Source organism: Melopsittacus undulatus, chromosome 3 (genome assembly GCF_012275295.1).
Source record: "Melopsittacus undulatus isolate bMelUnd1 chromosome 3, bMelUnd1.mat.Z, whole genome shotgun sequence".
In the NCBI taxonomy this organism is placed as follows: domain Eukaryota; kingdom Metazoa; phylum Chordata; class Aves; order Psittaciformes; family Psittaculidae; genus Melopsittacus; species Melopsittacus undulatus.
The window spans coordinates 109272359-109292725 of record NC_047529.1 but is presented as its reverse complement, the minus strand read 5'-3'; the positions used below and the strand labels follow the sequence as shown (position 1 = coordinate 109292725).

General features: G+C 41.7%; 1 protein-coding gene across 2 annotated transcripts in view; it reads left to right on the top strand.

Moving 5' to 3' along the window:
• Positions 1–163: 163 nt before the first annotated feature.
• FBXO11 (F-box protein 11) overlaps positions 164–20367 on the top strand; it is a 77426-nt gene continuing 57222 nt past the window's right edge. For both annotated transcript variants that reach the window (XM_034061209.1, XM_034061208.1), the window contains exon 1: positions 164–649. In XM_034061209.1, the coding sequence (XP_033917100.1) occupies positions 541–649 (109 nt within the window). In that variant the 5' untranslated portion in view covers positions 164–540. The remainder of the gene's footprint in view (positions 650–20367) is intronic.

The window sequence follows — 20367 nt, the reverse complement described above, 5'->3', positions numbered from 1 at the left end:
CCCTTATATCCTGCTCCGCCACCCCACCCCGCGCCGCGCCGCTCGCCCGCCCCTCCCCACCCCGCTCCTTATAGAAGCGGCGCGGGGATTGGTAGCTCAACCGCGGGCTGGCTGTGTGGGAAGCGGTGATTGGCGGAGTGCGGCCACCAGCGGCTGCCTCCCTGTGAGTGTGTGTCTCTGGCAGTGTCAATGGCTCCTCCTGCCACGGAGCAGCGACGGGCTTGAGACGGGCAGGACCACGGGGCTCCTTTAAGAGAGGGATTTTCGGGGGGGCTGGGGACGGGGGCCGCGGCGCGATCGTGCCCCACAGCCAGCGCTCGGGAGAGCCAGCGGCCGGCGGCTCCTCTGCCTCTCGAGTGAGCCGGCGAGGAGGCGGCAGCGGCGGGACCCGCGCCTGGAGACTCCCCCCCCTCCTTCCCTGCTGCCCGCTGCTGTGAGGCGTCCGCCCCGGGGCTTCCTCCTTTCCCCCCTGTCCCCGACGAGGCACCGGTTGCCGGAGGATTCCCCCCCTCCCCTCCCGCCACCCACACGAGTCGGCAAATGAACTCGGTCCGAGCCGCCAACAGGAGACCCAGGCGAGTGTCCAGGCCGCGCCCGGTGCAGCAGCAGCAGGAGAGGAACAACGCCGCCGCCGCCGCCGGGGATCGGGGTAAGCCAGGCGCCGCCGCGCCGAGCGGGGGCCTGCGCGGGGTCTGCTGGCGGCGCGGGGCCCCGCCGCGCCCGGCCGGGCACTGGCAGGAAAAGCCCAGGCTGCTTCACCCCCTGGCTCCCGCTCAGGCCGCGCTTTGTTTGGCTTGGGCTCTGCCCCGATTCGGGGCCGCCGGGCCCTGCCGCCGAGCGGGAGGGAGGCGGGGGCTCGGCCCCTTCCCTGTCCCTGCTCCCACGCCCGCTGGGGAGGGAGGGAGGGAGCCGATCGCCACCGGCCCCCTCGGGAGCGGAAAGGGGCGAACGCCCCCCACCCTTCCCGAACTCCCCGCCCCGTCCCCGGGGGCTGCGGGGAAGTCAGCCGGTGCCTCCCTGCGGGGAGCGGCAAGCTGGGCCCCGAGGCCCGCGGTGGGGAGAGAAGGCGAGGGGGGAGCGGCGCCCGTGGGTCTGCGGGCTGGGGAGGGGGCTGCAGCCTGCGCCGGCACCTTCCTCACTGCCGTCGGCGAAATGGTGTCCGGGGGCGGCGGCCCGGGTCTCGCCGGGCCCCGCGGCCCGCCGCGCCGCGCAATGTTTGCTGCGCAGTTCAGCGCCCGGGCTTCGGTTACAGCACCCGGCGGGGGGGCTTGGGCCACGGCTGATCGGCCATTTATTTACCTCAGCAACCACCCCCGTCTCCCCTCGCCGCGGCCCCGGGGCGGCCTGAACGGAGCTGGGGGCTGCGGCCCCCGGCGCCTCAGCGCGGCCCGCCGGGTCCGCCCGCGCCGGTGGGGCTGGGGCCTAGCGTAAAAATGTTGACAATTCGGAGCTAATGGGGGAAAAGCACCATTGTCTGAGGGGATGAGGAAGCGGCGAGGTGTGATCTCTCCCCGAATGGAGCCCGGGTTGCCAGTGCTGGGGTACGGGGGGGTGGTATGCAGAGGCTGGCGGCCCCTCAGCCCTGGCTCCGATGGCTCTCGGGGGTGCGATGTGCGTGTGCTCCCTCTTGTACAGGGCTGGCTTTTTTCTTTTTTTTTTGAAGGCGAGATGGGGGTGGGATTGGAGGAGACATTTTGCATGTCTTATCTGGTGGATTGGATTTTAATTTTTCATGCATTCGCTGTCACAACTCTGGCATGATGAAGGAGACTGATCTGTGGTGCAGTTTTAAGGTGTACAAATGTCTTTTTAAAATTAAACAAAAAAAGAAAAGGAACAAAAAACCCGCCTTCATTGTCATCTGAATGTCTTTTGTTTGAGTATCTAGGATATCACATCGAGAATGAGGTATTTTAACTACGGAGATGCATCGTGACAAACGTTTTAGTGCGTTTTAAGCCATCAAAACATTTTCAGCGAATGAAGTAAAGAAAATTTAATCTGAGAAAGTATTTTTAATTCTCCATTCCTTCCCCCCCCCCGGTCCCCTCCCTCCTCTTCCTTCCCCCCCCTCCATTGGTCAGAGCAAAGAATGTTACCCAGACCAGATTGCTGTGTATATAACCAGAGGATGTGATGTCTTATGCCCAATTATGGGTCTTGTGTAAACCTTCCAAAATCTTCAGTAATTATATAATTAAAATGACTTCTCTGGTATATTGACATTTAAAAATTAAATTAAAAAAAAACAAAACCAACACACCAAAACCCACAACAAAAATAAAACCCCAAAAGAACTTCTCCCTCTCAATGACATGCACTGAGGATTTTCATCATCAGTGTTCCATATACAGAATATAGGCACTCTTTTCAACCCCCCAGTTTACTTTTAAACAGATGAAAATATAACTTCTAAAAGGCATCCGGAAAGGTGTGCTTATGGATAAAATGCTATGATTATTCAGTTTTACATTGGATGGCTTGTCTCAAGCTGTTCATATGTTACTAATTTGCTAAAGATACAGACAGAAACTTTTTTTTTCTCTCTTAAAATATGAGGCTGCAGTTTATTTGTGTTATTCTGGTGCTTTGTGGAACTCTATATTCACCTAATTTTATGATATTTTTACACTGATCATTGCCATCTACCACTCGACGGTGACAAAATATTATTACAAAATCAAGCTCCACAGATTGCAGGAATTATGGATGTTTTTTCTTGCGTTTTGAAGGTCAGTTGCATTAGGTCTGACTTGCTCAGAAACGTATCAAACAGCATGAGGATCTTTTGTCATTAGCATTACATCTGCATTTGGGGTGTCTCTAGTGCAGTTCCTATTCCTGGCTCAGAACTTCCAAGATCTGATCCACTACATCTGGAAACTAATGCCAGTTTTGCCTGTGACTTTGAGTGCTTTGTGCAGGGCTGTTACTGTAAAGGATGATGAATAATGCTACTAAATTATAAGCCAATATATTAGGATTAGACTGTACCACACAAGTCAGTGGTGACTTTTTTCACCTTTATTCCCAAGCAATGTAGGTCATCTTAAAATAAGGCTGCACAAAAATGCAGTGTAAGTTACTAGGAAATGGTTTCAATTAAACTCAGATTTAAATCTGTTAAAAAAAAAAGTTACTAGATGATGTGAGTGCAGCTGTGATTAAATGAAGAAAAAATATTATTTATTATTAATTTCTTTCCTCCATATTACGGCATAGCACTTGTAAGTACAGATGTCATTGAATGGAATTGATAATGTAGAACATAGTTAATCTTTGGAACTTCTTGTTGTTTCATATCATGGAAGTAGATTGCTTAGTAAAAGGTGTACTAGGTCTTGAGGTTTATTTATTATTTAATGCTGCATAAATACAGTGTTTTGCAACTGTGTAACAGCTGTTATGTTTTCACCACTGGGTAAAAATTGAGTTATGAGTCCTGTTATTAATAAATAGATCACTAGGAAAAAAATGATTTTATAAAAGTCATGAAAGGGCTTAAGTATTCCTTATAAGGGTTTTAAGCATAAAAAGCTGTGGTTTATACTGTCAAGCAATTCTGATTTTAATGTATTTTACATATGTAGTATGAGAAGATCTCATGAATGTATAATCATGGTATCTATATTATACATTGATAAACAGTGATTGTGTCCCTGTGATTGCAGATAACAAATTTTTCTCTCTCAAACTCACTGTGTTGTACAGGCAAGATGAGATGTCATCGGGATATACTTCCCAAGATGTTTTGCCTTATGTTCTGCTGTTCACACCTCCCTCCATCTAAATTAGCCACTCTTGCTACACTATGCCATTTCTGTTTTACCTTCTCCCTCCTGATCTCTCCCCAGTCACCAGTGGGGTTGACAGTGGTTTATTCTGTGGTTTTGGAATTCTGCATGGAGGTTGCAGAATAGATGGGTCCTTTCATTTTCTCTGGGACAATGGTCTACCCAAAAGAAATCTGGACTGCATGATGTCTGTGTTTAAATATTCCTGTGTTTGCTTATAGTGCTATTTTATTTTTCCCCTTGAGCATCCAGGTTTGGCTGCGGCTTTAGGAAGAAGACAAGGTTAGGCAGTTATTCAAATAAATAAATAAATAAAAATCCTGTCCAGAGTGCAGCTAAAACTGGCAACCTCAGAGCTGTCACACACGATTTTATTTTTTCTTGTTCCTGTTCTCAAAATAAGAACTACATAAGTGCCTGTGTGCTGCTTTTTAACATCAGAACATTACTGGATATGCTACTAATGAGGTTCTGCACTTTATGTCCAGTATTAAGTGCTTTTAGGATGGGATCCTGTGTAGTGTTAAGTACCGAATGTATAGCACCATGGCAGCTGCGTTTGTCACAATCCTGTGTGTTCCTTTTATGTGGTGTCCATGTGACAAGGCAGGGAACTGGCTCCCGAGCTGCCTGTGCCAAACACTAACTGCTTGCCTTTTTTTTTTTTTCCCAGGTTGATTTTTGGACAAGTGCCGGTTATAATGGGAGGGATAACACTGAATGCCTGTGGGTGTGGTGGGACTGGCAGCTCCAGTTTAGATTGGGTTAAGCTGGGTCAATACTTTTGGAGTTGGAGCATATTTAATACATACATAGAAACCTACCTTGCAAGTCTGTTTTTCCCCCCTAGTCTGTCTTCCAAAGAAAACAAGACTTGCACTGTCTGTCACTCTGCAGCCTCTGAACTTGCTAGCTCATTTCAACCCCATTTGACAAAGGGGTGTGAAATTTTTAAGTTTTGTGGAAATTATTGGCAGGGCATAGAAAGAAGACAATGAGAGAAAGACATTTCTAACTTACACTCTCTATCCATGCCAAGAAGCAGAGACCAGCTGGCCTGTCAGCACACAAGGTAATTGAATTAGTCATTTGTCTGTAGAGGGCTCCAAGTACTGAGAGAAAGAGTAGGTTAGGCTGTGTAAGACAAAAACATGTAGAAACTAAGCTCAAGTAGATTCCTTGCTCACAAGGCTTGAATTTTGTAATGTGGAGATAAATATCTCAGAAAAGTTAAAGAGTCTTTATTTGGCGCTATTTCAAGTACATGTGTGTAAGCATGTGCATGATTATATTTATTTTTATTATACGCAACAAAATGCTTATATTGGCATATGTTGGGCTGTAACAGTAACTGAATTAAACAACTCTTATTCTGAAGCAAATGCCCAGACTTGCATCAAAATAACTAAATTGGTTTCAGTTTTTATAGGATCATCCCTTATGGCAAGAAGTCAAAAAGTCAGGCATCAGTTGTTCCAGGTGGAAAGAAATACAATTCAGGCTTTTCTGTATTACTTAATAGAGAGTCCAGGGTTGGGAAGAGATATATTTACATACAGATGTGTAATCTCTGTTTCTGTAATGAAAAGTTTCCAAAGTCTGCCTTACAGATAAAAGTTCAAAATCTATAAACTTGGTACTTCAAGAACAACTTCTATTGATCAGAGCTGGATTCCACATCATGAGTACAAAAGAGTGTCCACGTATTTCTGTTGTCCTTCATGTAGAATAACTGCCTAAATTTATGCTAAAGCTTTCTCTTTGATTTGGAGAGATCAAAATCAAGTGTATTTATTCTTGCTACACACAGTAATGTTCATTGCCCATAGTTTTAGTATATTTTGGTAATTCATAAGACTTGGTTTTCCAGAAGTACCAAATATTTTTTATTTTTTAATTCAGTTAATGTGTTAAAAAAAAACTTTGAGCCCAATGGTTTAAGGAGAGAGGTAATGAAGCCTCATACATCTGTCTGATGGATCTGTTTGATATATATATACATACATATATATATATATATATACACAGAAGGTTATGCCCCTCTCCTGCTCAGGTGCTTCCTGGAAAGATCACAGGTAGACTGAGGCTGCCCAACGTGTGTCAGGCTTTTACTGCAGGTGTGCAGGGCATTAAGCATAATAAACATTATGTGCGCTGGGTATGCAAGATTTAATGTCTACACATAGGATTGGAGCTCTGTGAATGCTTTGTCAGCCCATCAGCTGCCTGGGAATGTCAGGCTTGTGCAGCTTGCTTTACATCGGCAGTTTCCTCACCAGCATGGTAAATCTGGTGTGGCTGGCAAGTACTGAATTGGCAGTGCCTGTGCAGAGCGACTGCTGTGTGCATGTGTATGTGTCCAGCACAATGATTCTGTACACACACATAGTGGGATCATCACAGGGGCTGGCACAACTCATTTGGCCAATCCTCCAGACTGGGTTCCTTCTAGAAGGGGAACGAGTATGCAGGTGTATTGAAATGTGGGTCACCTGTGGCAGCCCTTAAATTTCCCCTTGCAGCTTGTGGCTGTGAAGCATTTGGTTTGTTAGGGAGAGGAGGTAGTGTGGTTCTCTAAGATATCTAGATGTGCTGATTAAATGGGTTTAGCCTTATGTATTATAAACAGATAGTGTTGGAAAAGTAAATCAGACCTGGGCAATCTGTAGACAATAAAAGCAAAAACGAGAGGAAAACATGACTGAACTAACAGGAATTGAGAAAATGAAAGGTTTGTTCAGTTGACTTTGTCGTTTCCTAATCCACTAGTGTTTTCTGGTTGTTAAGTGCTTCTGTTTGTTTCTTGCTGATGTGGTGTTTCTCTGTTTAGCACTTGAATAGGAGGGGAAACATACTTGGTGATTTTTTTTTATCATTGTTCATGATGTTAAGCTATAGTATCTGTATACAGTCTGAGTCATTTTTTTATTATTGTTCATGGTATTAAGTTATAATATCTGTATATAGCCTGGGATGTTTGATTAAATGAGCAGGGGGAAAGAAAGCAAACTAAAACATGCAGTTAAATTACAAAACATCTATAAAAATTCTGCTTTTATGATAGATTTTTACTTTAAAAAAAGGACTTAAATTCTTGTGAGGAGAGTGAGATCTAGATGTAGGTTCTAAAGTAAAGATGATATGCTAGAGTTACCTTCTACTATTTTAAATTGTACTTCCTACTGGAAAGTGTAGTGGACTTCTTTTGACGTGATTAAAATCTCTGAATCCAGAATACTTCTTAAAAGAAAGCTCACACAGTGGTTACTGTGGTTCTTCTCAATAACTAAGGTTTGCTGGTTATACTGCTGCTTGTTTCTAAGATGTTGTTCATCCATATGTAGAAGCTGGGAGGACTCAGACAGGCAACAAAAGACCACTTGCAAACCATGTGGTTCTTCTAGGAGGCTTTTGGGGACTATTTTTTATGCTGTCCTCTGAGATACTTCCTTCAGTTGTATTTTGACAAGTAATTTTAGAGCCTGGCTGGTAGAGGAAGGGGTCATCCCATTATTTCTGCCTCTAGCCCCATGTTCTTATCCGCAGCCTTGTAACTCCCTGAAGCAGATCACCAGGGAAACTGAGCTTCTAAAGTGATCTGAATCTTGCTTGTTTAGTGCTTTGAACTAGTAAACTGCAGAGTTTAGTGAGTGTGTAAGGAGGTGGTCATCAGGTACACAGCAGGGAGTGGAAGTGGGACTGCTTGTCCTTGCAGATAACCCTTAGATCAGCTTAGCTGTTGCATGAGGCTGAAGCCTTGCACAGTGACTCGCAATGCTCCTGTCCATTTGAGAGGAGCTCACAAAATGTTGCCGTGGCTCTGTTCTACTAGATGTGCTATGATACGTACAATGAATCCTGCTGTTTGTTGTAACAGAAACCTGCAGTTTCCACTTGGTTGCCAGGTTTGCTGGGTCCCTCCTGATGTCTTAAATGTGAGAGCTCAGGCACTGCTTTTTTCTAGAAGCTGGAACTGAAGCCTAGAAATGTTGCTGGGGCTCCTAGGTTTGTTTCTGTTAAGCAGCTGTATTTTCTTAAATCTGCTTAGTTTATTCTGCAGAAGGCTATGGATATATTGTTCCAGTGCATGTCAGATATTACTAGTGTTCCAATGTCAAAATAATAATAGTGTTTATCATCTTGTGCAACCGGCTTTGTGTTCCAAAAACCTGATTCAGCTCTACCAGGTAAGTGCCAGTCTAGTTGTCATTAGAAATTGTATAAAGTTTTTGCTCAGTTTTTGTCCTGCTAGACTTTGTTGAGCATAGGTAGGTGTTTGGATGAGGGTTGGTTGTTTGATGTTGGGTTTTGTAATTATTAGTGAAAATTGATTTTAAGAGTTAAACATTTTATCAGATTCTGCTGTTGGGCAGGGAAGATAGTGGGGGTGAACAGTGAAAGTATATGTAGGTTGTTCTATCTGTAAGTCACTGAAAGTATAGACCTCCTTATATTCCAGATAACTCCTTAGTTTTTAGCTCCCAAACACAGCATAAAGAAATAAGTATGCCTGGGAATGAGATTTAGAAGAAAAACCTTGGGTTTTGCTTTACTGTGAATTGCCATTACAAAGAAAAACCAAGAGCCATACTTGGAATTATTATACTTGTTTTAAATAACCACTGTCCAGACCAGCAGAAGAGCTGATTTTGCAGTCTCATGGTCATGCTTCATGCATGCCTTTATACCAAAGGACTAGTTAGCATTAATAGGTCATGTTACAGTAGCTATTTCCTTTTGGTAGTCCTGGTTTGTAGTATTTGGAAACAGCCTGTTTACCTTAAGAGCTTTGATTTGTGAGTTCCCTTCTGTTGCCTCGTTTTCAGCTTACACATCTAGAAGTAAAGGTTGGAGGGCTTAGTCTTCTTGATTTCTGGATAGGAATGAGTTTCAGCTGTACAGCCAGTCTAAATTTCAAGCTATCTTTGTATTTGGACTGATTATTGTGGGATGACAGGTTACCATATGTCAGCTGATCTGTGGTATCTGATTCACAGTAATTGTTCATGTGTATGCCCTTAGCCTGTGGCAAATGGAAGGTAATTTGAGTTAGCTTGACCCTCTTTCATTACACTCTTTCAAGGCACTCCCTTCTGCACATGGATTGTTAGACCTGCTGGAGTGCCTTGGCTAAAACAATAATGCAGTTTCTGTCCCCAAGCTAGTTTGGGTGTATCTCTACAACAGCAAGATGAGGACTTCACCACAGTTTCCTGTATTGTTGCTTGTTTGAGTCTATACCTTGTTGAAGGAAGGATTACTACAAAGATGCTACCCTGAAAATCAGTCAGATGTTGCAATTGCCAGGTGTGTTTTTCTGCAGCAGAACTTAATGAAAGCTTCATTAGTGCATTTTAAAACACCACAAGTAAGTAATTTATTTCACAATATCTACATATAAGTGGGTTTTACTTTGAGTTCTTCCAGGAGATGCTTGGTAGTTAAAATCATTCTAACCCTGCTGTAATGCTTCTGGATGTTCTGATTCAAAGCACACTGAAATCCCAGCCAGCTGGAAGATTCCTGTTGACCACAAATGGCACTTGAATTTGATCTGAAAAGATGTGGAAGGTAAAACAATTGATTTCCTTTTTAGTGCTTAGTTCTTATTTGCAATTTGATTTTTGTGACAGTAAATACATAGCTATTCAGTCTGGTTCATCAATAGGTATTAAAAATCTAAAATACTTCTTGAATGCATATGGAAAAGTACTTTTCAGTAGTTGGATATTGCTGCCTTGTTTTGGTGTCTTGCTGAATTTCTGAGGTTTCCAAAGAGAAACTCAGAACTGCCTCTTGAGTCTACCTCACTTCCCCTTCTCCCACAGCTGAATCTTGTTAATTAATTGCTGCACTACTGATCATGTGTGTATATGACAAATAAATAAAGCTTCTTCCCCACGTTTCATTCCTATTTGGCCAGTGAATATTTAGGAGGTATTGGGGGCAATTTGCACTTCCCCAAGCCTCTTGTACTTGGGAAAGTGAGTGGAAAAGTGTGACTTTTTTCTTTCTTGAAGTTCAGATTCCTTCAGACATAGGTTTGGTGCAGATTTGCTGTAGTCCTTTGAGAAATAAATAGTTGTGAAAGTTTGTCAGCATACCTTTTGTGAAAACTTAATGCTGCAGAAACATAGGAAAGCTTATGGTTTTAGTAATTATTCTAAGAGCAGAGGGCAGCTCCTGTTGGAGTCCGGAGGAGGGCATGAAGATGCTCAGAGGGCTAGAGCACCTCTCCTGTGAAGAGAGGCTGAGGGAGTTGGGCTTCTTCAGCCTGAAGAAGATCTCTGGGGAGATAGTAGAGCAGCTTCCACTACCTGAAGGGGGGCTACAAGAAATGTGGAGAAGGACTTTTTACAACAGCATGTAGTGAGAGATCAAGGTTTAATGGATTTAAACTGAAATAGCATATATTTAAATTAGATATTGGGAAGTTCCTTACTGTGAGAGTGGTGAGACACTGACACAGGCTGTCCAGAGATGCTGCGGCTGCCCCATCCCTGAAAGTGTTCAAGGCCAGGATGGACAGGGCTTTGATCAACCTTATCTAGTGGAAGTTGCCTCTGCCCATGGCAGGGGGTTGGAACTTGATGATAGTTAAGGTCCCTTCCTACCCAAACCAGTCTATGATTCTATGAAAATGGCTGCTTTGTGGCCAAATAAGCATTTTTCTGACTATTAGGAAAGCAAGAAACCAGAGAGATGACCCAAATGCTATTGGGTCATCAGTTTAAATTGTGTGTAGTAGCTCTTCAAATTACTGGTTGCTATTTCCTTAAGTTGTTGCTGTCTTAAAGGAGGAAGGATAATAACTTTGTTTAGATGGTTGTTATGTTAGTCTATAGCAAGATGTGACACTTCACCTTTCTCTGAAGATAGCAAGATCACTGACCATCTCTTTTGGGAGAAAGGTTCTGTCCCTTCACCTTCTTCAGCAGTCACTGAGCATCAATTACTCAAAGTAAACCAGAGTTTACTCTGGAATTTCACTCCATTTTGACCTGTACTGACAGCAGCTGCCCAAGTCAAGAGCAGGGACAGTTGAGCTCCATCCTTTGCGACCTCGGAAGCTGCAAGACTGAAGGTCTAAGGGTGATTGCAGTATATAAAAATGAGTAGTGCTTTTTCCAGCACAGGGGAATTGTTTTATTCACATCCATTTGGTGCTTCCTCTCTGATTCTGTTTTTAAGTCTCTACAAAGCTATATAGTAATTGAGTATGTAAGGGATGTGATGCAGATGGTTGTTTAGAGAACCTCCCTCAACGCAAGTTGTGCAGGCGTTTGGCTAGCTAAGCATCAATGGGAAGGCAGGAGAGAAGTGCTTTGGGCTACTCTTGCTGTCTGTATGATTAGAAGAAGAATGGCTGTGATTGTGATAATGGGTAATACCTGAATGATTTTGGGTGCCCCTTGATAATGAGTTTAGACCCTTTTGTATCTTGTGGAATTTAGCAGCAGCTGCTTCTTGATCAGTAGCTTGTGATCAGCAATCTGCTGATATGCTTGACAGCATCAGTGTGGATGCTTGCTCTTGTCAAATTTTACTTTAATTTAAAAGGTTTAAGTAACTGTAAAAGGCACACCTGAACAGGTTCAGTGGGTGTCTAATGCAGCTCTGTTCTCAAATAAAGTCCATGTTGATGTGATGCTGGATTTCCTATTTTGTCTAAGTAACATTTGGGCAGCCGACTTTAAGTGTTAACGTGCGTATTAAATATCAGAAAGGTGAATGTATTTTGATCTCAGTTAAAGACAAAATAACATTAATATGTAATCTTAAAGGAAAATATTGGTCAGGCTAATGTTGAAATAAACACATTATCTCTTAAGGGCTTTTTGCTTTAGTACAGATGTTAGCTATAGCTTCCAAAATATATAGGCTGAAAATAAAAAAGTGAGTATAAAGGAAGTGTTAAGTTAAAGATTAACTTAATGGCCCCATCCCTGTCAGTGTTCAAGGCCAGGCTGGAAAAGGCTTGGAGCAATCCAGTCTAGTGGAAGGTGTCCCTGCCTGTTGCAGGGCGTTGGAACTAGATAGGCTTTTAGGTCTTTTCCAACCCAAATCATTCCATGACTCAATGAAATGTAAAAATGTGGGAGGAAAGAAGAAGAGAAAATGAATGTTAAACCAAATTTTATTAGACAATTTTAATATTGGTATGTGATAGTCTAGTTTAAGATCTGTTTCAACATTCACCTAATTTTTTAGCCTGTGTCTTTGTGGACAAGTTTTCCAAGAAACTGGAGATCTGAGTATGTACTCTGCTGTGAGTTGCTCTTATGCTGATAAAACACAGTGGAAGTTGAAAGAAGGTGGTGTATGAAAAAAAAAAAAAACCAACAGATTTTTACCTGTTTGAAAGGCCTATCAAGCAATACCTACCATTCACTGGTGCTGCAAGAGTGGATTCGTTACTGTGCTCCTGGATAAATCCTAGCAGACTGACTGCATAGTTTGTTTCATTTATTTCAGTCACCTTAATGGCCAAGATCTTAAAGAGCACTAGGAGCTGCTGATGTAATATTTCTTGTGTGTAAGATTTAGAAAAGTTAAGCAGTTGTGTGAAGTCAGGAACAGTAGCTCAAACACTGAACAGGCTGAAATCCTGGTGAGTTTGGCACAGTGATTTCAGACTAAATATAGTTTGGGTGCCACCTTCCTTAGCAGCAGCATTGGACTCCAGCATTCCTCTGGACAACCACTGTTGGCAAACAGATAGTCTGTTGAAGTAGTACTGTAATGGTTGGGGAGGGCAGAAATATTCAACTGGTTTTGTCACTTGAGTGGTAGAAATAATTACTGCTTTCAACATGAGCAAGTTTTAAATGGTAAGAAAAACTGAAGAAATGTTCTGTTTTAGTGTCTTTGTGTTGTTTTGATGTAGATGTAGTCATTAAAAGGATGTGTATATCCTGTATGTTAAAAATTCATTATGATTTTTTCTTAAGATTTGTGTGTAGGATCCTGTTGCCAGAAAGGCTGTATTTTTCAGTAATAGAAATGTTGTGTGTGCATTATGGAGGTTGGGGGAACTGCTTGAGCCTCATGAAGTTTTCTTTTGTAAGATTTCTGGGTTATATTTCGTCTTCCCCCAAATTCTTCATTACTGCAGAAGTGACTGAATATATTACCAAAAAGGAATTTTAATACCTCTAGTATATGAAATTGAAATATGGTTTAAGAAAGGGGCAAAGAGGGGTAGATCAGAATAACAAGATTTGAGAACTTGGTACCCCCAAATCCTGCTTGTGTTGAATTTGTAGTTTAGTTTAAAAAAATGAACAAAAATTAAAATGGAACAAAAGAAACCCAATGCCTTTTTTATTAATACAGGTAAGTGATACCTTTCCTCTCAAGGTATGCCTCTTCCTCTTCCCCATCAGGTATTTTTCATGTATGTGGAAACAACAATCTTCTCTATCAGTTTCTCCAAACTTTGCTGGCAGTCTCTCCATGTAGATGAAATTTCTGTTAGTAAGAGTCTCTGTAAAAGGCTTAATCTTTGGGGTTTAAATTAAATAAGAAATTACTTTTTTAGTGACTTTTATTGTAAAAATATTCACATATGTGTGCATGTTTAACTTTTTTTTTTTTTCCCCCAGAGGAGTAATTTGGTAATTCTTTGTTTATTCTTTCAGTGTTTCTGGTAAGGGTAATGCAGTGGGTGGAGTGAGGCAAAGGAGCAGTTTTTACTCCAGAAGGTTCCCGAGTTGGACTTATGCAGCCTGGAGAAGAGAAGGATCAGGGAAGACCTTACAGCGGCTTCCAGTGCCTAAACGGCCTGCCAAGAAATGTGAAGAGGGACTTTTGACAAGGGAATGTAGGGACAGGACAAGGGGAATGGCTTTAACCTGACAGAGGGGAGACTGAGATGAGACCTTAGGAAGAAATTCTTGCCTGTGAGAGTGCTGATGCACTGGCACAGGGTGCCCAGAGAAGCTGTGGCTGCCCCATCCCTGGCAGTGTTCAAGGCAACGTGGTCTGGTGGAAGGTGTCCCTGTCTGTGGCAGGGGCTTGGAATTAAATGAGCTTTTAAGGTCCCTTCCTACACAAAGCAGTCTGTGATTCTATGGCTTACTGACCTCGCAAAAATCCTTTTTTTTTTTTTATAGGTTAGGAGTTAACTTTGGAAAGAGCTGATCGGGCATTCAGTGATGTAAAAAGATCCCCATAAGTGCACTCAACTTTAATCCTTCCCTTCCCCTTTAAGGTCTTGCATTGGGGTTGCAGTAAGTGTGGGGAAATGTCTCTTGCCCTGCCATTTCTTACAGTGATTCTAGTGATGTACTGGTAAAGGATCCCCTTTGTCTTACCAATTTCAATATTTACCTTAAATCACTTTTGTGTCTCGTAGGCTGTCAGTGGTTTCTATAGCTGTCTTCCTTGCACACCTGAGGATTAGCAGAGTGCTGTTGTTCTGACACCAGTGGTGGGAAATGAAAGTGTAAAGAAGTGATGCGACTTGCCCAAAGTCGCCAGGGCATGGGTTCACCCCTGGTTTAAGCAGTGTAATTGCAGATGGCCATCAGAAGGGATTTTTCTCACTGGTGCTTTGCTTCTTCCTTCCTGGGGTGGAAGTATCGTGCTCTTAAATTGGTTTAATTTTATCATGGAACCACATCTGTTGCAAAGCACAGAACTGAACATGATGCTCTTGGGTTCCTGTGGTTGGTAGGCTAGTTTTAAGCTATGCAGTCTCTCTTTTCTGGACTTATTTTAGTACTCAGCTAGTCCCAAGATAAAAACTGCTTGGTTGAATAGGGAGTTGTTCTCTGTTATCATTTGTCCTGTGCTCCCAGCTGATACCTGTTCAAGGTGAGGGTCACTGAACAGCTCAAAACACAGTTGCGGTGGTGTTTTAATCTTTCAGGGCAACATATTAAGGAAAATGGGAATTGCAGTTGGCTGACTTAATTATGCTGGGCTGAAAACTGGAGCTGTTCTTGAATTGCCATGTGAGCTGTGCAGCCATCTGTCATTGGGGCAACAACTTGTGTTATAAGGGGCAGCTGGCAGGGTTGAGGCTGGCTTCAGCTGGCAGACTTAAGGGTTTTTAATTTGCCACTGTGTGTCAGTCAGAGCCCTTATTTGTGGGTAAGGAAGAGAGTGAGGGTTGTCTTAATTGTTTGTGCAATTAACTTAAAAAATCCCAAGAGGAGCAATGGGCATTTCTGTGAGAATAAATTGCATTTCTCTAACTTGCATTCTGTCTCCTTGAAGACTATTTCTTGTGGTTTTGGGATACAGCACGAATGTTACAGCTGTGAAGGTGAAGGTGTGCTTGTGGGTGCACTGAACCATACATGCGGCACAAGAAAATTACACATTTTTACTAAAATGCAGTGTTATATTGTGAAAACACAAATAGTGAAGGAAGTAGATGGAGAGATAACCTACAGAAAGGATTATGTGGAAGATTCAAATGTTGAGATTTTGCTCTAGTCCTTTAGAAACTTTATTTTACAGGCTGCTAAGTGAGGACATGGGAACTCTTAATACTTCAGTTGATCATAAGGACACGCTGCTGTGAGCAGAGAGCAGAAAAAAACACTAATAACACCATTTTATCTGGGGAAGACTGTGGGTTTATGAAAGGTAATTGTTGAGAAAAAGTAGTTGGAGAAAACCCTGCAGTTGGTAGTCACAATATATGGCTTTTAGTTTGAAATACTTTTGAGTTTTTTTGTTGCGAGAGGGGTTACTGTTCCCTCTCTTGGCTGGCTTTCTTGGTTTGGTTTCATTCAATACCAGGCAGGAATTGATAGGTTACTAGTTTGGGGAAGTCTAGGGCATCCCAGGATGGCATTTTACATTTACTCTTGCGTAGGTCTGACTGCTGATACTTGTTCATCCCATACAGCCAGCTGATACGCTGGTGGTAGAGAGTAGGAGGCAGCACTGCTTTAATAATGGATTCTTAGTCCTCAGTCTGGTCTGGTGCAGGTGATACTCTGCTTTAACTTAAACCAGTTGCTGGCTGCTCTACAAGGACCTTTATAAAGACTGTGATAGCTTGGTGTATGTGTGCTCTGTCCACTTCTCCCCGTGCTTCTAGCATATCCAGTAGCCCAGAGATCATTAAAAGGCACAGGTGTAAGTTTGTGCTGTTAAAAGACACTGGTTTGGGCTTGAAGTCTAAGTGTTGATTGTGCCTTTCCAGTGTTTAAAAATAATTGGTAGGGCCCCCCAGCTGTTAAGGTTGGTGTCTTATGAACACGCAGTAGGATATGTCTGAAGCATCTCCTCATTTTACTATATGTAGCACAGGAATTAATTTTTTCTGTAGAGCTTTCCTACATAAATCATGTCATTTGCCAGGTGAAAGCAAATTTTTGATGGGAGACTTTTAATCTTTGTTTTCAGATGTGATGGAAACATTTGTCCTTAATTGCTTCAGTTTTCCAGGAAATTATATTTAGTTCTCTGTACTCTTCTGAAAAATAGAGTTGATTTAAAAAAAAAAATACAGTGATGTGGAATAAAATTTTACAATTGTGAGGACCAGAAAGGGCATTGGCAAACTCTTGCACTCACTTATAATGGCAAAATGAAGTTCAGTGGCACTTTCAAAATTACTTCCAGTGTAATGTTTTCTGATAAAATACTGACAGCACCAGACAAATCCTTTGAGTGTTCAAGTCCATGATTTAGCTGCTTTGGTTTTGATCTTTGCTATGGCACCACACTTCATGATGGATGCATTAGAAACAGCTTTATGGTGGCAACCATGGTGTCTTGTCTCAGGCAGTCCCATTGCAGGGCTGTGGAGTCCTGGTATTTTTTTGTTAACTTGTGTTTTGATGCACATCGGTCTCCTGTCTCTGTGGTGATGAGTGGGGAGGATGGGACAGTGGCACAACTTTTTCCTTCCCTTCTCTTTATCTCAAGTGTCTTTACAGTGAGCAACACTAGTTCACAGTAAGGTTTTGTTTGACAGATCTCTTTACTCAAGATGTCTGCAGCTCTGTGTTTCTCCAGGGGCACCAAACCAGATCTTTTTTGGTGCTTATCATAGGCAACTTGATTGCTCTCTCTGTTGGTTCTAGTTTTCCCTTTTTAGGTTTTTCTTCCATTCCCAACAGTGTTGTATATGAAGGTTTGCAGATCTTAGCCATAGTTCATAACTTTTTATTAAAAGAAAGCTTCTGTCCTTTCCCATTTGTTCTCTAAAAACCACAAAATATGTTTTTTAAAGGCTTTTTTTCTTTAGCCTAAAAATCTAAGCTGAAGTAGTCAAACTGGATTTTGTTTTTTGAAACCCATGTGACTTCTTTTATTGTACTTTTTAAGTTTGAGGGCACTAGCTCTCAAGTGTGGAATGTGATTAACAGATTTCTCAACCTGTTACGTTATCTTGCAGCTCTTCACTTTGTCTGGAGGAATGCTGACATTTTGCGACTAATATGTGGCACCATGTATAGTGTAAATGGTTCTCACCCTTGGAATATAGGAGAGTTTGCTGTAATAAAGGATGGTTTTAGTCTTTTACCTAACTGCTGCTCTTAAAGTCTTGTTAGCATAATGCTGGCTTGTGTATGCTTAATTATATGTATTCAACACTTTACTGCCTGGCAGTAAATCTGGGCTGAGCTCTAAATATGACTTTTACTCTCCTAGTCTAGGTTGTTATAAATGTTTAATGTTTAATTTTTTTTCAGTCAGGTAACTGCGTTTGACTAATACACTTGATCCAGAAAGTATCTCATGTTATTGCTGTCTGCTTTACTTAGGAGCAGATGGGAGCCATGGTATATCTGAATTGCTTCTCTGTATGTTTAATTAGAAGTAATAGGTATGTATTGCTTAAAGGAGCTGTCAGCCTCTTTCCTGTGTGTGAGGCATAGAGTAGCTTGTGGAGTGTTTCTCTACATGGTGCTTATGTATGTGCTGCTTTGTTGTTGAGTAGTATGGGCTGCTGCATTGCCCACACCTCAATTAAGGTGTTAGTATGGCATATAGCTGTTATCTTAGCACTGGTAGAACTCTATCTCTAGGTGTGGGAAGGTTGGTATTGGGAAGAATGTATGAATAACAGTTCCTTTAGCCAAAACTACAGAAGTTACTAGAAAATGGGAGTTTATAAGTTTGAGTAATTAATTTCCTTCCACCCCCACTCAGGAGAATCGGACTGTGTATTGAACAAAGAAAAGTGATAACTTCTCTTCCTTCTAGAACTTTATTTTAATTGTGATAAGTGTGGAGGTCCAATATTTGTTTTCTTGTTGTTATTATTATTATAACCTAAACTCTGAATAGTTACTATTGGGTTTTCTTTGTTGTTGTGGTTGGTTGGTTTGAGGTTTTTGTGTGTTTTGGTGGTTGTTTTTGGATTTTTTTTTCTTCCAACTTACTATATCTGATATTAATCTTGCACAAGAATTTAGGCATCACTTTCTCCTTAGCATGAGAAGAGATGTCACAGCATATGTATTGATGATGGATTCCCTTGACTCTGTTGGGTTGCTTGCTTGCTTGACTCCTCCTGTTTCATATTCCCCTCCACTATTGTATTTGGTTTTGTTGTTTTTATTGTTATAGCTGTCTTACTTTTCATGTACTCTATGTGCCCACTCAGCGAAAGTAGGTGGATACTTGGAAACTCAAAATCAAATGCTCTGTGCAAGTGAGGCAGATGCAAAAAAGACTCAAGGCTTCTGTTCCCAGCTGTGTCTACAGAGATTAGTGCCTGTAAGGAGGGAGAGGTTTATAAACTTTGCAATTAAGGATGGAGGAGAATCAAGTGCAAGTAAGTGTCCTGACTCAAGACCAGGGATCTTGTCCTGCAGCCTTTTTCAGTCCTTAACTGAACAACCAGATGTAGGAATCTCAAGCTCACCTGGAGAAGTCTGTTTTGTGGTCAAAAAGTGGAGGTAACTTGGGAATTGGGTGTATCCTAGTGAGGGATAGAAATGCAAACACAATCTGATGAAGAGGAAGAAGCAGAGATGATCTTAGTAGGGGCTTGTATTGTTGTTATTGATGGGTGGGTGAAGGCTGCATGGATCAAGCTTCCTCAAGAAGGAACTGAAAGGGGAGAGTCTTCCAGAAGGGTGGATAGTGTTCTGAAGTGTGTTTATTTCTTTGTTTAAATGATTAGAAAGGCAAGTCATGTTTGAATAGGTACCATACACTGGAGAATTGTGCTGTGAAGGCTTCATCCTCTCATTTGTGCTTTATGCTGTAAACTTTGTGAAATATTTGGGAACCAGCCATAGCTGCTGTGGATTAACTTCAGAATGGTGAGACATGATGCATGCTGAAAGTTAATATTTTAAAGGATTATTATTAAAATCTGTATTCTGTGTAAAATAGTAACGATTACATGTGAATAATTTCCTTTAAATAATATACTGTCACTTTAGTATAAAATGTTTATTCCATCTCTAAAATAGGAACAGGGTTTTTTTAAGTAGTCATAGTTTGAGAGTAAATATTTCAAGAATTAATCTGACAGTTTTTTAGAATGCATCTTCAGACAATTTTAATGGCTTTGTTGAGCATGAGATAAGAAAGGTGGCTCATACTCCACGTGCTGAACCAAAGTACAGGGGAAACATGGCAGAATGCAGTGCAGCTGTAGAATGTCCTTGATACATGTTAGAACACTTAGAATATTCCAGTTCTGGAAAACCAAATAATGATTTAAGGATGCTGTTCTGGATGGAATATAATTAATGGTTGGAATATAATTAATTGTATATTTTAGTTCAGTGGAGGAAAGCATCTACTTGTTTAGTAGGCTGTGTTTATGACCTGTGTGGCATATGTTGAGTGCACACAGTATATTTTACTTGCTAAATCCTGAGCATTCAAAACATGTTTTTAAAGAACAACTTGTGCAAGATTCTTTTCTGTTGAGTTTTCAGTGATATTGAATCTGTCTGTGGCTATGCTTGCTCTTCAAATACAACATAACAGGCTAAATGAATGTAGTTGTGTCATTGGGCTTTTTACGCTTTTAAATGTATGTACTATACATTCTGCATGGATAAGATTATTGTGATCTGTTCTACTGAAGTTGCACTCCAGACTCCTGTGATAGGCTTTGGTCTGCTGAGAAAGTGGATGTAGCTTATGGAGTTAGCTGTGTAAAAGATAGTACCATGGGTTTGTAGATGCTTTGCATGCAAGGTTTTCCTCTAGGAAGACTTAAGATAACCTCTCTTCAAGGTGAAAATGCCAGATGGTCAATAAAACCTTCTTGTCTCTAGAAGCAATGGTTAGTACAGGGTTAGGGCTGAATTGTTGGCACTGACTGTTGTTCCTTCAAGCATTGCAGATCTCTGGAATCAAATTATGCAGGAAAAGTGAAAACACAGGAGCAGAATGGATGCACTCTGACTCTTCTTGGTACTTAGGATTCTTTCTCTTCTGTTATCTAGTATCTGCATCCTACATGCATAGCTCTTACTTTGTAACAGAGGCCTTGAACGTTCCTTCACCAGAGACAGAATCTTCTAGAAGTCTTCCAAGAAGCTGAGATAAAAAGTGGAATTTCTTTTTTTTTATTATTTTTTTTCCTCTAGAAATGTTTCTGGAAATGTTTTCTTTTTTTAATACTTTGAAAACA